Source organism: Ipomoea nil, unplaced genomic scaffold (genome assembly GCF_001879475.1).
Source record: "Ipomoea nil cultivar Tokyo-kokei standard unplaced genomic scaffold, Asagao_1.1 scaffold3321, whole genome shotgun sequence".
Taxonomy (NCBI): Eukaryota; Viridiplantae; Streptophyta; class Magnoliopsida; order Solanales; family Convolvulaceae; genus Ipomoea; species Ipomoea nil.
In genome coordinates this window covers 5,133,366-5,149,579 of record NW_017619749.1, presented here as the reverse complement: position 1 = coordinate 5,149,579, position 16,214 = coordinate 5,133,366, and the positions used below count along the sequence as shown (strand labels likewise).

General features: G+C 34.8%; 1 protein-coding gene across 5 annotated transcripts; it reads left to right on the top strand.

Annotated features, from left to right (window-relative positions):
- Nucleotides 1-5,483: 5,483 nt before the first annotated feature.
- On the top strand, nucleotides 5,484-14,778 carry LOC109170154 (transcriptional corepressor SEUSS-like). Of its 5 annotated transcripts, none has more exons than XR_002052361.1 (11): nucleotides 5,484-5,935; nucleotides 6,705-7,731; nucleotides 8,008-8,127; nucleotides 8,352-8,400; nucleotides 8,915-9,129; nucleotides 9,287-9,355; nucleotides 10,545-10,645; nucleotides 11,286-11,379; nucleotides 11,919-11,988; nucleotides 13,458-14,530; nucleotides 14,697-14,778. XR_002052361.1 is itself a non-coding variant. In XM_019319140.1 (11 exons), the coding sequence occupies exons 3-11, from the start codon at nucleotides 6,712-6,714 to the stop codon at nucleotides 14,426-14,428; spliced, it is 2,709 nt and encodes a 902-aa protein (XP_019174685.1). In that variant the 5' UTR covers nucleotides 5,484-5,661; nucleotides 5,765-5,935; nucleotides 6,705-6,711; the 3' UTR covers nucleotides 14,429-14,671. The 5 variants fall into 5 exon arrangements, 4 of the variants coding, with proteins under 4 accessions (XP_019174685.1, XP_019174688.1, XP_019174686.1 ...); XM_019319140.1 differs by lacking the exon at nucleotides 14,697-14,778 and having other exon boundaries at nucleotides 5,484-5,661; nucleotides 5,765-5,935; nucleotides 13,458-14,671; XM_019319143.1 differs by lacking the exon at nucleotides 14,697-14,778 and having other exon boundaries at nucleotides 5,484-5,661; nucleotides 13,458-14,671.
- Nucleotides 14,779-16,214: the final 1,436 nt, after the last annotated feature.

Here is a 16,214-nt window from a genome sequence, read left to right as displayed (position 1 = left end):
TTCAAATCCAACTAAGCTTTGGTTAAAATCTGTCGCAATTTAGCTTTTATGAGTTGCAGTTTGATTTAGACTTAACAAACTTACCACCATTTTTAACCCATATATATCGTACAAAGCTAGTTAGTTAGTTTGAGTGATCAAAAGATGTAAATTATTGAGATCGTTACAATATAATATATACTTTTTTTTAGAAGACAATATATACTTTTAATGCACATAAAATTCGAATACTCAATAGATGATAAATTATTACATAAAATATTCAATTAAATTAACAGATTAATAAGCCACATGATGTTATCACAACCTTTAAGTATCAATCCAAGCAAGCAAATGTAACCTAACCTGTGGATATATATATATATATATATATATATATATATATATATATATATATTAGAGAGAGAGAGAGCCGCGCTAGCTATGCATGTACGTGTAGTTTGAAACGTAACGACCAATGGTAGTGGTCGGCTAGTTACATATATATGGAGTATATGATGCATATATACATTATTGATTTGAAGTGTTGATCTAATTTAATTTGGACCTCCGGCTCTCAACTAACATACACTACCCCCATAGTTAGCATAGATATATGTATAGAGTTTTATTATATTATCAATTATATAATGTGACTTCCATGGATAGGAGTGAGCTCTTTGATGTGACAATCATTTATAGGACATTTTCATTGTGTGGGTTGAAAAAAATTTGTCGGAATTGTAAAAATAAGTAGTAAAAATTAAGAATATATGTAGTTGATGGATACCTAGCCCGAGGTATCCAGTCGGCCATCCAAGTCAGTTAAGATTGGAAGGCGATCAACTTGACCACCACAAACAACATCTAAGTAGGAATCCAAATCGACATTCCGGAAATATTGTAAGATCGTTGTCAATCTCCGGTTTAATTTCCATTTTCAATTTTAGGAAAAAAGTCATCTCGTGTTTTAAAAAAAAAGAAAAAAAAAAAAAAGAATCTCATGCTTAGAAAGGAAGTCAAACTTGATTTATTAAGAAAGTTGCCTAAGTTAAATTTGTAAACAATTTACTTTCATTTTCTTTCCGTGGATTAGCCGCGTGTGTATAAATACTGTGGGCCACATTGTAAGAGGTTCGAATTCTGCTTTCTAACAATAAGATCACTTTCGCCTTATTTAATTTCACATTATTTACAGGAAGTGTTGACATTCCGATAGACTATCTCGTAGTCGTAAAACCAACAATAATATTTTTCATATGCATATGGGGGCAGTACAGTAGTCCTTTAACCAAGTAATAACCAACCACTACCTGTCAATATGTCATCTTCCTAATAAACAGCCTTAGCTTAGCTTTTTTCTGCTGCTGAGACGTACTACTGCCGATTAAAGTCAATATTGTATAAGCGTTATCTTTAAAATCAATATTGTAAAATATATAATTTTTATTTCAAATAAGTATGAACGATGTAACACTACAAAAATCACAGTTCTTATGGTAAAATATATAATTTTTATTTCAAATAAGTATAAACGGTGTAAATATTATGACTCTACAAATTGAAGCCATATGCTGTTGTTTATCTTGCACGCCTTAAAATCCGGCCATGCGGGCAGGCGAGCAATCTCTCATGTGAATATGCACAATGCATGTTATCTGATCTTCTCTTCCTAATAACACGTACAGCCTTATTAGCTTAGCTCTTTTCTCAGACTGCCCCATTAAAGTCATTAGACCCACTGCGCTGTACCTCAGTATGTATATGATTGGTATTAGTTACAATTAAGTTCCCCTCCCCGCAAATGCATGCGTTAGTTCAATTCGTCGCTATATATGTATATATCTAAACCAAAATTCCCATTATATTGCTTCTTCACCACCTCCCAATTCCATTCATCTCATCCGATCAGAGGTGGCTTTTATTTTTGCACAAACGTGCATGCATGCAAGCTTAACTGCAATTATCTACAAATACTGTTCATTACCTTCCTTTTACACTATCTTGTACTCTTTCGGTCCCATTTTATCATTGTTATTTATTATTCATTAGTCAAACAAATCATTTTTTCTTTGTTTATTTTCTTTAGTATTTTTTACTTATTTTTAAATTTGATTTTTTGTGTGTTTAATAGTACTTTTAGTGTAGTTTTTAAATATATATAAATTTTGTATACTAATACTAAACTTAATATTATAAAAAATTGAATTAAAAATAACTTCAAGTCAAACCTAGTTAACCGAACCTGACACATAAAATGAGACGGATAAATTAATTAAATATCAAAATTATACTACAAAATATGTATATATATTTATTTACTAAGTATTTTATACAAATATAATAAATATTAATATTTTGTTCAATATTTTCACATGATAATCTATGACACACATCTCACAATACATAAAACATGTAGGGAGAAAAACTAACACTGCCAAATATCAACATGCACTTGGCAGATAAAAAGTTTATAGTACAACTCAGATCCTAGACATATACATAGTAAGGCAAATCTACAATTTTCTACACCATAATCTCATTGCATGACGTTGCCCTCTATGCACCACCAATAACCCAATTACACATGACATTACCAATAAAAAAAGAGGAGGACAAGTAAGGAAGATGAAGACAATGACAATGTTGTCCAAAAGAGAATTAAGAAGACTTAGCTTACACGCACGGGCTTAGCTCAATGATTTAGTGGGCAGTATTTGGGAGAAGAATTAAGAAAACTTAGAAAAATTTAAACCAATAGTAATATTTAATTAGGCTATCATTTTTAGACCAAGTATTTAAACTAGCGTTATTACAAAGTTATAAACATTTATATTAATGACAATTATAATCAATATTTCATTTATTATCTTGCATTTATATATTTTAAATTATTGATTTAAATAAACAAATTCAAGATTCAATTACATACTTGAATGAGCAAGTTTTATAGGTCTGTAGTTTGATTCAATTTTTATCTATATTTTTAAAATTGATGAGAATCTATTTTTGTGTTTAGATTTTTGAAAAAGGGAAAATGTGAGAAATAGAATTAGAGAATTGAGAAAAAGCAAATATAATATAGTTTGTCAACCATGAACCATAAGATATTAATTTGCCAATGGGAATGCTACTCGGTCATCCCATATGTTTTGCACTAAATTCATTTTGACAGAGCCTTGGGGCATCTCTCAAACGGAGTCTCAAACAATTGGAAGCTGCTCTCATGGACAAAGTCGAAGGAAGAATTTGTCAAGATCAATGTTGATGGATCAGTGGATCTCACGGCAAGCAATGCGTACTGCGGAGGCATTATCCGCAACTACAAGAGCGATTGGAAGCAAGGTTTCGTGTTCAACATGGGCAACTGCACCCCGTTTGAAGCAGAAGCTTGGGCATTACTAAAAGGCATCCAGCTTGCCATTCGAATGGGATACAGGAAGGCTATATTTGAAACTGACTCGGCCCTTGTGGTGGAATATATGAACAACTCCAGAAGGCCCTCAACGGTAGCACACAATATAGACTAGCAAGAAGGAATTACGAGCTTTTGAAGCTTGGGAACTGGCGGCTATCGCACGAGAACAAAATCAGACAGCCGATAGACTAGCTAAGCTTGCCCATAATTTCCCAAAAGGTATGCATATCTTAGAGAACCCTCCAGATATAATATTAGGCATATTAGAAGACGATATTGCTGGGATGCCTACATGGCGCCTCTTCTGTAATGCAAACTAATTTTTGCTGTAGCTATTGGGTTGCCCCCTCCTTAATAAATAAATAAAAATTCATTTTAAAATATTACTTTATTATTTGATGATAATTTATAATGAAATTCATAAATTTTAAATTTTAATTCTAAGTGCTTATCATAAATCATAATCATAATTTATAACTAGAATGAGATAAGCTTAAATGAATATCAATCGTTATGTTGTGAACACGTGCTTACCTCGTAAGGTGCACACGATTTCATATCCATAATTTTTATACTGTAGATTCATAAAATTTATACTTTAGATTCTAATTGTTAAACTCTGTTTTCACAAATCCGTGCAGTATCTATAATTTCTATATTATAGATTCATAATTTTTATATTGTAGATCCATAATTTTTTCGGTGAGCTAAAGTATAAGTTTTAGCTTATCGAAAGTCTAGAAATTATGGATCAGTATAGAAATTATTGATAATGCACTGATTTGTGGAAACATAGTTCAACATTGGAATCTAAAGTATAAATTTTAGCTCACCGAAAGTTTAAAATTTATGGATCTACAGTATAAAAATTATGAATCTACAATATATAAATTATGAATATGGAATCGTGGCCACCTTGCAAGACGGGCACGTGCTCACAACATAATTTGCAAATGAATACGGAGTATGATTTTAATTTAGAAATTTGGGAAAAGGGTCAAATACACCCTTGAACTATATATAAAAATGTATTAGGCCCTTCAACTTTTTAAAAGTTCAATTAGGCCATCCACCTTGTTATTTTGAGTCAAATACGCTCAATAACAGGTTATTCACCTGCAATAACCGGTCAAAAAAATTTCAGCGACATTTCCCATAGGAATTTCGACGAAAAAAATTCGACAACAACAATTTTTATTTTTATTTTTTAAAAAAGGACCTACCGAAGAAGATAACCGTTCGGTGGTCTTCTCCGGTGGAAAAGGTGACTGGACTGGTCGCCTTCTCCACTAAAGAGGCAGGACGAGGGTCGCCTTCTCCGGGAGAAGAAACTCCTATTGCAGTTCTGATAATTTTTTTTTAATTTTTTTTTTGCAGCAGTCAACAGTGATTTCCGACGGTCAACATCAATAATTTATTTATGACTTGTTGGTTACCGGTAATTAGACTTATTTGACTCAAAATAACAAGTTGAATAGTCTAATTGCATTTTTTTTAAAGTTGAAGGGCCTAATTACACTTTTATATATAGTTCAAGTGTCTATTTGACCCTTAATTCTAGAAATTTAAAAAATAGCCTTTATTTAGAGCTACTAGCGTACCAAAACCTGTGTAATTTATCGACGCATCCGATAACACAAGCAAATTATGCTGTGGAACCGTATCCACTTTGCAAGGTGGACACGATTCTAAAATTGTTCATAACTGTGAATATCGAGTTCAAAAATTATGAACATAGAGTTTCATAATTGTGAATATGAAATTAAAAAATTATGAATATAGAGTTCAATAATTGTGAATATGAAGTTCAAAAATTATAAATATAGAATTTTAAATTATGAACATAGAGTTCAGTAATTATAAATATAGAATTGTGTCAACATTGTAAGGTAGACAGTCTACATGACATAACAATTGGATAACACAAGAGCGGGCCGGGTTTGGTTAACTGGTTATAGGATAGCGTAGGGTGAAATCAAACGCAGGTGGTGCGCGTGAAACATGACAAGCGCGCAGGTGTCATTATCATTCATTATACATACATACATACATACATACCACCATACATATAGGGAGAGATAGGAAAGAAGAGAGGATTTGACCTGGTTTGATTTGGGGGAGAGAAGCCAAAGAAGGACCGGAAGAGAAAAAAAAAAAAAAAAAAAAGAAGGAATGAAGCAAAATTCAATCTGATCGAATGCAATTTTGACGTCCGCGAGAACCCACACTCCCTCTCTCCCTCTACAACTTTCTCTCTCTAAAAGGTACAGCTCAGAACCTCATGAACTCTTCCCTCTCTCCCTCCCTCCCTAACGAAGACTAAAGACTCTACTGAGCTTCTGGACTTACATTTAAACTTGTATGTAGGAATATGAACTTGTATATACAGACGCGGGTGACACAAAAGCTTTAATTAGATTCTGTGTGTTTGTATCTCTTTTACTAATGCTAAAGGAGAGGAGTAGTCAGAGTAGTATTATCTGTAATTGTGGTCAATCAGGTGAAGCTTTGGCCGCCTGGTATTGAAATCTGCTTTTGGTAAGTTTTCATTTATATAGGTAGATATATGTTTATGTATTTATATGTGTCTTTTGTTTCAGTTTTTGTGTGAATTTTGGTTATACCGAAGCTGTAAACCCTAGGGACTAGTGTTTAGTAGTGTTTTGGATCTAGGGGCTTTGTAGATTTACTATATTGGGTCGATCAGTTCGATTTTTGCTATTAAAATTACTTGCTATGGAGTTTTTTTTTTTTTTTAAAATTTTTTTTTAAATTTTTTTTTATTTAATTTCTAGTGTGTTAATTAATGAAACCTTCTTTCTTTTGGCAAATTTGTGTTTCTCTATGTGAATTTTGAGGGTTTTTATGCGTTTAATTTCTTGTGAAGTTTGATTTATGCTAATTGTTATGACTAGTGTTTATATTAGGGAGGGAAATTGATAAAAGAATGAAAAATTGTGCTGGGTTATGCTATGTAATTTTATATCATAAATAAGCAGGGTTTAGCATGGCTAGAATCAGAGAGTGGCATTTTTATTTGGTACTTCTCTATATTTTTCTATTTCCTACACGTATCACAAGGTGACTTTTTTTCCTGCTCAATGTAGAGGCTTTGAAATATTCAGCTTCATTTCCAAATGTAAATTACTTGCTAAATTGACTGATATTATGGTATCTCCATGTATTGGTGTGCGATCTGTTTTAGAGTATTTTATACGCTGAAGCCAGGTGTTGGTCTGTTGGTTGGATGCATGCCATTCTAAGATGATTTATTACTTAACTAATTGCTTGCAGTTTGTATTTACAGCTGGAGAATGGTACCCAGAGGGGCTTCTACACCACTTGGTGGTGCCCAGTCTGTTCCACCTTCACTATTCCGATCTAATTCTAGTCTGTTGGGTGGTCAGGGAGGTGCGATGCCTTCACAGGGTGGTTTCCCCTCTATGGTGTCACCACGGACACAATTTGGTAATATGAATATGCTTGGGAATGCTCCAAATGTTACATCTCTACTCCATCAGTCTTTTGGAAACGGAGGCCCTAATCCTGGACTTTCTGTTCCTGGGGGTACTCAGAGGGGTCTTATTGATAATGGCGCTGAATCTGATCCACTTTCCAGTGTTGGAAATGGAATGGGATATAATGCACCTTCTTCATCATTTGTTTCAGTTGCCACACCAACGAATCCTAATACAGCAGCTCAAGTTCAGGGGCAACAGTTTCCTAATACTTCTGGGAACCAAATGTTGACAGACCAACAACCCCAACAGCTTGATCCCATTAATTTCCAGCGCAATCAACAGCTGTCTCAATTTTCTACCCCCGACAATTCTCAAACACAGCAGCAACAGCAACAACAACAATTTCAATCGATGAGAAGTGGATTAGGAAGTGTTGCACCTGTTAAACTGGAGCCGCAGGTCATCAATGATCAAACGCCACAGCAGTTGCGAAATCTTGCCACAGTGAAACTGGAACCACAACAGCTACAGAATATGAGAAGCCTGGCAACTGTCAAAATGGAACCGCAACATTCTGACCCATCTTTGTTTATTCAGCAGCAGCAACAGCAGCAACAACAGCTTCTTCAAATGTCCAGGTCGTCCCCTCAAGCTGCTGCCATGGCCCAGCTATTGCATCAACAGAGGCTCATGCAGTTCCAACAGCAGCAGCAGCAGCAGCAGCTGTTGAAGGCTATGCCTCAACAAAGAAACCCACCACAGTATCACCCACAAAATCCAGCTCTACGATCTCCAGCAAAACCATTTTATGAGCCCGGGATGTGTGCACGTCGACTAACTAATTACATGTATCAGCAACAACACAGGCCTGAGGTAAGGATGATGCTTCAGAAATGTCTTTGCCTCTCCCCTTGATACAAGAACTAGATTTTGCCCATGCTCTGCTCTCAAAATAGCCCTCCTTTCAGAACTAGATTTTTGCTCAAATTGTATATCATTTTACAAACTCTACTTCATTCTTATTTTGCAGGACACTTTGTTTTTTATTCTGTTATAAGATTATACTTTTTTTTAATGCTGTTAAACAAACTCAACCTTCTTAATGGTTATCAAAGAGGAAAATCTTCACCCTTTTTTTTTTTTTTCCAGGATAATAATATTGAGTTTTGGAGAAAATTTGTAGCTGAGTATTTTGCTCCAAATGCTAAGAAAAAATGGTGTGTCTCAATGTATGGAAGTGGCCGCCAGACAAATGGTGTTTTCCCTCAGGTTTGTTGCCGTAGAAAAGCCATTCATGCTTCAACTTTTGCTAGGAGTGGGCTCTTTTAAATATTTATATTGTTTTCATGATGAATTTATGAAGGAAATATGTTTGTTTATTTGATGATAATTATAAGTTTATAAAGTTTTTATTTTATTATTATTATTTTTTTTTTGTCAATTGTTTATTTGTCTTATCATAACCAGATGTGATTGTTCTTAAAACTGTGTAGGATGTGTGGCATTGTGAAATATGCAACCGTAAGCCCGGGCGTGGATTTGGTATGATTTTTGTTTCCCATACATGATCTAGCAAATTACCTTCTAGGCTTCTATTGTCATACAAGCATCTTGCAGAAATATTTGTGGTTGCATCTATACTCATGCATATCTAGTAGAATTGTAGAAATTTGTTTATCCTCTATGAGACCTTTATGCAAAATAATAAAGCTATTGTGCCGGTTGTTCACAACTTCACATAGTTGCTATATCTATTTTGCTTGTTCTTGAAGTTTATGGTTCTTATGTTTGTATCTAAAATGATCTAGCAAATTACCTTCTAGGCTTCTATTGTCATACAAGCATCTTGCAGAAATATTTGTGGTTGCATCTATACTCATGCATATCTAGTAGAATTGTAGAAATTTGTTTATCCTCTACGAGACCTTTATGCAAAATAATAAAGCTATTGTGCCGGTTGTTCACAACTTCACATAGTTGCTATATCTATTTTGCTTGTTCTTGAAGTTTATGGTTCTTATGTTTGTATCTAAAATGTGCCTTACTGTTGTAACAGAGGCAACTGTTGAGGTCCTGCCTAGACTTTTTAAGATAAAGTATGAAAGTGGTACATTAGAGGAATTACTCTATGTTGATATGCCATGTGAGTATCAGAATTCTTCAGGGCAAATTGTCCTGGACTATGCCAAAGCAATTCAGGAGAGTGTCTTTGAACAACTTCGTGTTGTCCGTGATGGTCAACTACGAATTGTATTCTCATCAGATCTGAAGGTTAGACATGTTCATAGTATTACTTGTGGAGCATTTTATATACTGATGTGCCTTGACATCTATCTCATTGCTTATTCCCTCTCCTCTAGCCCTTTCTCATAAAAGAAGAAACCCACAGCAATTAAGAACAATTGTGCTCTTTTGATGAAATTCACAGATAGTCTCTTGGGAATTTTGTGCTCGACGTCACGAGGAGCTTATCCCTAGAAGATTGTTGATACCTCAGGTTTGCAATGATATTTAGTTTTAGCTTCAACTGATGCATTCATAGATTGATGTTCTGCCCTGGCTTTTATACTTCTGTTTAAATATTCCTGCAAATGGATAGGACTTCTGTCTCATCTGGTCTTTGCACTAACTTTTCTCTTTATATCTTATCATGAAATGCTAGCACTAATGTGCAGTTTTCAAACTAGTTAAGGTACTTCTTTGGTTTCCAATTGAATGATATGTTCTACTTAGGTAAATTGATTGCATTTTATTAAAAACAGAAACTTGTATTCATTTTCACTAGTTATTATTTCAACTACTAGAAGTTAAATGGGTCTTGTTATACTTTTTCTTGGTCTAAATAAATTTGTCAAATGAATCATGCCTTGGCAATGGTTTTTAATGAAACATCCTGTAAGGTTGTAACAGATGTCTATTTGAAATGTGGAAGACCTAAATATGGAATCTGATTGCATTGTTTATAAATTGAAACTTGTATTCAGTTCTTAGTGAATATTAATGCAACTAGAAGTTGAAGGGGTCCTGTTATTACTATTTCCAATGTCTAAATGAATTGGATGAATAGATCATCATACCTAGCCAAAGTTTTTACCTCAAAATCCTGTAAAGTTCTAATAAACATTTTAAAAATTTGGATTACCTAAATATGAAAACTGTTATATCTAAACCTCCATTTTTTCTTCAATTACGTTTGTCCTTGCTTTATTTTCATCTTACCCTTCTTTCCCCACCCCACCCTCACAAAAGATACAAGCCTTGAGATTTCCATTGTCATGTAAGTGTGCCTGTGAGGCTGTGAATTTCGTAAAAATCAATTTAGTGTTACAAGACCCTGTTAAAAGCAATTCATTGTGGAACTTTAATGGTAAGGCTCAAATTGGCTGGTTATGAAATATTGATTGATAGAATAATTTATTCTTGACTCTTTGAGTGTCCAATGCACAACATCATACTGTTTGATTTTGTTTGTTTTTCATTTGTATGATGGGAACTTTCTATTTTCTACCGACAGTTTTTGGGATCTAGATATTATGAGATTATTTATGTTTAGGACCATAAATTTCCTAATAAGAGTTTACTTCTTGGCCATGTAAAGCTTGTTTGTTTAATTTCAAATAGAGCATATAATGATGCTTCCTATTTTCATATTTTGTTATTTTATGATTTTTTGGTGTACAATGCAGGTCAGTCATCTAGGAGCTGCAGCTCAAAAATATCAAGCTGCAACCACCCAAAATGCCTCATCTAACATCTCTGTTCCTGAGTTACAAAATAACTGCAATATGTAAGCTCCAAATTGTCTAAATAATGTAGTATTTCATAGACTTTGCATATTGCTCTCTTCTTTAATTCACTTGCCTTGTAATTTATTCTCAATTGACTTACCTTAATGGTAACCCCTGCCTTATTTACTGGCTCATTACCTTAAATTCATGTAATTTGTCATATGATTAAACACTTTTGTATGGTCTGAGGTGGTGCCACAACTTGTGTAAAACATTGTTGCTCTTGGTTTAGTGAGTTAACCTGTTTCTGTGATGGTGAATTTTGAGGTGCTGTATAAAGTTAAAAGGACCCTCTTTAAAAACAAAGGTAGGTTGCGCAAACTCTGCATGATGCTGAAACCTTTATATGCTTAGCAAGAATCTATGCTTAATGCAAGGTAGAGAATGGGAATCACAGTTCGCCAAGGTATTTAATTCTTGCTTAGGATAACTGTATAAGGAAGTATATCCTTCCCTCCTCATTGTAGCTGACTATATAGCTTGGGTGGCTTTGCTGAGTTCAGCCCTTTCTCTTATCTAGGAAAATGAAAGCCAATGTCTATATAAGTATCTTGTACTTAATGTAATGTATTTTGTATGTCAAAATTTTCTTAGCAGTACGAGTGTGTGTGTGTTAAAATAATTTTGAATTTTTGTCAGGTTTGTTGCCTCAGCTCGTCAATTGGCAAAAGCTTTGGAAGTTCCATTGGTAAATGATTTGGGATATACAAAGAGATATGTACGCTGCCTTCAGGTTTGCTTCTTATTCTACATGTTTAGCTGTTTTGCCTTCAGAGCTTTTGACAATTCTTTTACATTGCTGATATTGTTGAGACACAGTCTAAGTTTTCTGCAATTTTTTCCTCTTTTTTATTATTCACAAATTTCTAGTTGTGTATCTTTTTCCCCCCTCTTTTATCTTTTGCTGGCTGACTCATGCCTCCTACTTTTTTTCTTTCTGTTATACCTTACCTTGAGGCTTGAGCTTAAAGAAATTTGCTGTCAAGGATTTTAGGGATACTTTTGTCTTTTATCAATGGGTAAAGACTTACTCCTAAGATCTCCATCATGAAACTTGGTAGGAGTATTGTAAAAGTTGTAGCCTTGATTCCCAAACTGAATGATTTATGTTGTGTCTAGTTCAATTGTTAATTGAAGATGTTTTTTGTGTTATAATGCTTGTATCTGTATGTGCTATGTTATGTGCAGCAGCAAAGAAAACTTGCTATGTCCTTACATTTTGTTCATGTCACCGATATTGATAGTTAGATGTCTTTCATTGGTGCTTGATAGATATCGGAAGTGGTAAATAGCATGAAAGATTTGATTGACTATAGCAGAGAGACTGGGACAGGACCTATGGGTAAGCTCTGTTTGCCTTACTTTACAACTTATTTATTTGATGGTGTTAAACACTCTTGCATCTGCATGTGAATCTTGAAAGTTGGATAGGAGTGCATATGTTTTTTCCCTGTTATTTGATATTGGTACCTTGATCTGATTTGGTATTCTTCAATGTGAAGGTAAATTTTCATCAGACAGTGCAAAAAGGTGTATATTGTTCTCATGATATTAATACCAGTATGAGTCTAGGCTTATTGTGTGATATAATGAATTTTCATTGAAGTTGAACATAGTCTCATTGTAGTTATAAAAATAGTTGGTTTAGTGATCTACTTGCCCTTGAGCACCTATCAAGTGGCCCTGTACCAGTACCAGTTATAGATCTCTATAGTATCACTACTTTTGCTACCTTGTATTACTTGCAATTAGTGTCCCAAGGCATTTTATCATGCTCTATTTTGTTAACTAGTTACACTATGCATGTGATGCAGGCCCAATGACAATATTGTATTTTTAAATTATTTGCAAAAATAGTTCTGCATTAGATTTGATTAATATATTTGTGTAATCAAGATAATAAGATAGAAAGGAACAAGGTGACAATATGTTGCATATAAGATGTTTTCTGTTAAATTGATTTGGATTTTTTTGTTATTAATATGTAATAAATAATTTTTTAAAATACACATTTTAGGGTTATAGCTCCATATTTATATTGAAAAGCTTGTGTGGTTTGCAATTGTGGGGCTCAATTACTATACTTTTTGAAAAAAAAAATTGAGCTTTGTGTTATCAAATATTGATAGAAATGTGTTCTTTTAAATGATGAGCTATACTATTTTCAAAAAAAAAAAATTAAAAAGAAATGATGAGCTATACTTATATAAATGTTTAGTCTAACATTATTTTTAATATACTTGATACTTGATGGGTCAATTGTGCAACTTCTCTTTACTTCCTCTGTCAATCTGCCCTATTGTGTCCTATAGAAATCAAATGTACAAAATTTGAATTTGTGTTATGAATGGTACAAGATTTTTGGACTGTAAAAGAGTGAAAAAATTAGGGATAAAACTCTCTTCCATGCTTTACATTACTATATGTGTAGACAAGTAAAATATATATGGAGTTTGCATACTGACTTTCTCTGCAGTTGTCTTCCTGAATAGATTAAAGTTCTTCCACTTTGCTTGCAAAATTCCAAAATTCTTGTTAGAATGTTTTGATTTTTGATAGTACTATCCCTTCATTTATGGGAAGCTTTTATATTTATTGCAACAAGTATGACTATCCTGATGGTATTCCATGTCTGACTGCCACTGAGTGGTGTGCATATAATGACAATATGCAGTTTGAGTTTGTGTCTTGAGGGCATATGATACATATGTTCATCCAATATGTTTTTTTTAGATCTGAATTATTTTTCATTATGAAACTGTAGTTGCACTGCTCTTTTGAACAATATCATATATTACTTTTTCTCCTCAGAGAGCTTGGCTAAGTTTCCTCGGAGAACAAATGTTTCATCTGGGACTCACGGTCAATCTCAGCATTCTGAGGATCAGCCACAACAGCAGCAGCAACAACTGCAAAATATGGGCCAAAACTCCAACCATGATACTTCTGTTCAGGCGGCTCAAATGCAACAGCTTTCAGCCAGCAATGGTCTGCCAACTGTTAATAGCTCTTTGAGCCCAACACCTACTCCCTCCTCTAGTAGTAACATTGCTGGACTTATTCACCAAAACTCTATGAACTCTAGGCACCAAAACCCATTGAATAGTGCAAACAGTCCCTATGCTGGAACTGCTGTTCAAATGCCTTCACCAAGTAACTCTAGTAGTATGCCACAGCCCCAAACTAACCCTTCCCCATTCCAATCTTTGACACCATCTTCGTCTAATAATCCACCACAAACTTCACATGGTGGCATATCGTCAGTATCACAAATTAATTCTGCAAGTTCCCCAAATATCTCGCTGCAACAGCCAGCCCTATCAGGTGACATGGATGCTAATGACTCTCAGAGCTCTGTACAGAAAATTATAAATGAAATGTTGATGTCTTCACAACTTGTTGGGGGTGGTATGGTTGGAGCTGGTGCAATTGGGAATGACATGAAAAATGCTAATGGGGTGTTGGGAGCAAACAGTAACTCCGTCCTTAACGGCGGCAGCAATTGCCTGGTAGGAAATGGGACAGTAAATGCTAATGCAGGCATTGGAGGTGTGGGATTCAGGAACATGGGTAATGGTATTGGGCAGGGTGGCATGGTTAGTGGGATTCGAAGTGGATTGGGCAATAACCCAGTGAGTGTGAATGGACGAATGGGCATGACTATGGCACGTGATCAGAGTATGAATCAGCAACAACAAGATTTGGGAAATCATCTGCTCAATGGTCTTGGATCAGTTAATGGGTTCAACAATCTTCAGTTTGATTGGAAGACATCTCCTTAAGAGGAGCATTGTTCCTGAGACTAAAGTCCTTGTCCAAAGTCCAAACCATGCATTCTTCGGAATAGAACATTGAGGAGGAGGTTGCCTGTTGCCACATGCACTGTAAGATTAGCTAATGAAGAGATATTCCTATCTTAGTTCTGGTTTCGTTTGTAATGCTTTGTGAGGAAAAGGAATGAGTATAGTATAGTTTTTGTTGATTGAAATGTTTACCTGAAAGTTGAGTCATTATTCTTCTTCTAACTTCATTTTGCCTGGTTTACCACAGTTGCTTATTTCCCTAGCCAGCCAGCCTTCAGGAGGAAATTTCAGGGCATCGCTTTGATATCTTTCTCATGTACCTTTTTTTTTTTTTTTTTTTTTTTTTTTTTTTTTTTTTTTTTGGGCATTTGTAAACTATAGTAATAGTATTCTGTTGATTTCTCTGCTTACCCTCAACTTCTCTGTTTCTGCCCAAACTGCAGAGCATGTGTATGTATATATTCTTTCTGGATTAATTAATTGGAAGCAAAGTTTTATTGTAGAATTCATTCGCTTCTTATTATAAGACATTATACAATTAATTTTTAACATAATTTAAAACACTAATAATAATGGTAGTAATTTCATATACAAACTCAAATAAACAAACCCACACACTAGACCTGATTCAAATAATAATTTTAGTATCCCGGTGGACCGATACTCTTTTACCTGCTCATTACCATCCTTATTTTGTAATTAGTAGTCATTTTCAAATAAAAATTTCATTGAAACATACACTTAATTCTCAGGTCTACTCTTTTACCTGCGCATTACCATCCTTATTTTGTATGCGTCCTTATTTTGTAATTAGTAGTCATTTTCAAATAAAAATTTCATTGAAACATACATACAGTTAATCCTATTGAGTTACCTAGTACTCGTATTATCCATACTGAGATGCCACAGGAGTTAAAGTAAGTGGATTGAATCATATTCTCTCAGATATTTTCTAATCAAGTGACATACTCTCTCAGATATTTTCTAATCAAGTGACATACCGCGTATTCTAAAAATACCAGTATCTCCGGAATAATATGATGATGATTGGTATTGGCATGGGATCTTAAGGGTACCTACTCAGTTAAGGATGGCTACAAGCGTATGGTAGGAAATTATACTAGTAGTAGTGATGGAGCATTTGATAAATGGCTCGCTTTATGGAGATTACAAATCCTCCAAATGGAAGACATTTTTATGGATAGCTAAGTGACAACCTTCCCACCACAAATAATTTGCTTATAAAGAGGGTGGATGTGGATCCGATTTGTGCTATGTGTGAAATTATGCAAGAGAACACATTGCATACTTTAGTATCGTGTGGTTATGCTAACTCCATATGGGCGCTATCTAACCTTCCACTCCCCAATATTGTGACAAATGTTTTCCATGAGTGGTTTAGTGCAATGTTAAATGTTCTAGAGACTAATGGGGTTATATATGCAGCTGCAATTCTTTATCATATCTGGAGAGTACGAAATGAAGCGGTTTGGGATGCTTGCTTACCTTTGCCCAGAAAAATTGTTGCCAACGCAGTATCCGCCATGCAAGCGTGGAAGGCCGTACACCATGCCACGGCTGCCGGCGATGTAACTGCCGTCGTCTCCACTGCTGGACTGCCGCCAATGCCACTGCCGGACGAGACCGCATCTGTGCCGGAGACCGTCCATGCCGCAGCCCCACGAAAATTTTATATGGATGCCGACTACCACCATGCTACGAACGCGTCCTCGATAGGAGTTGTACTGCTAGAGCCCGATAAAAG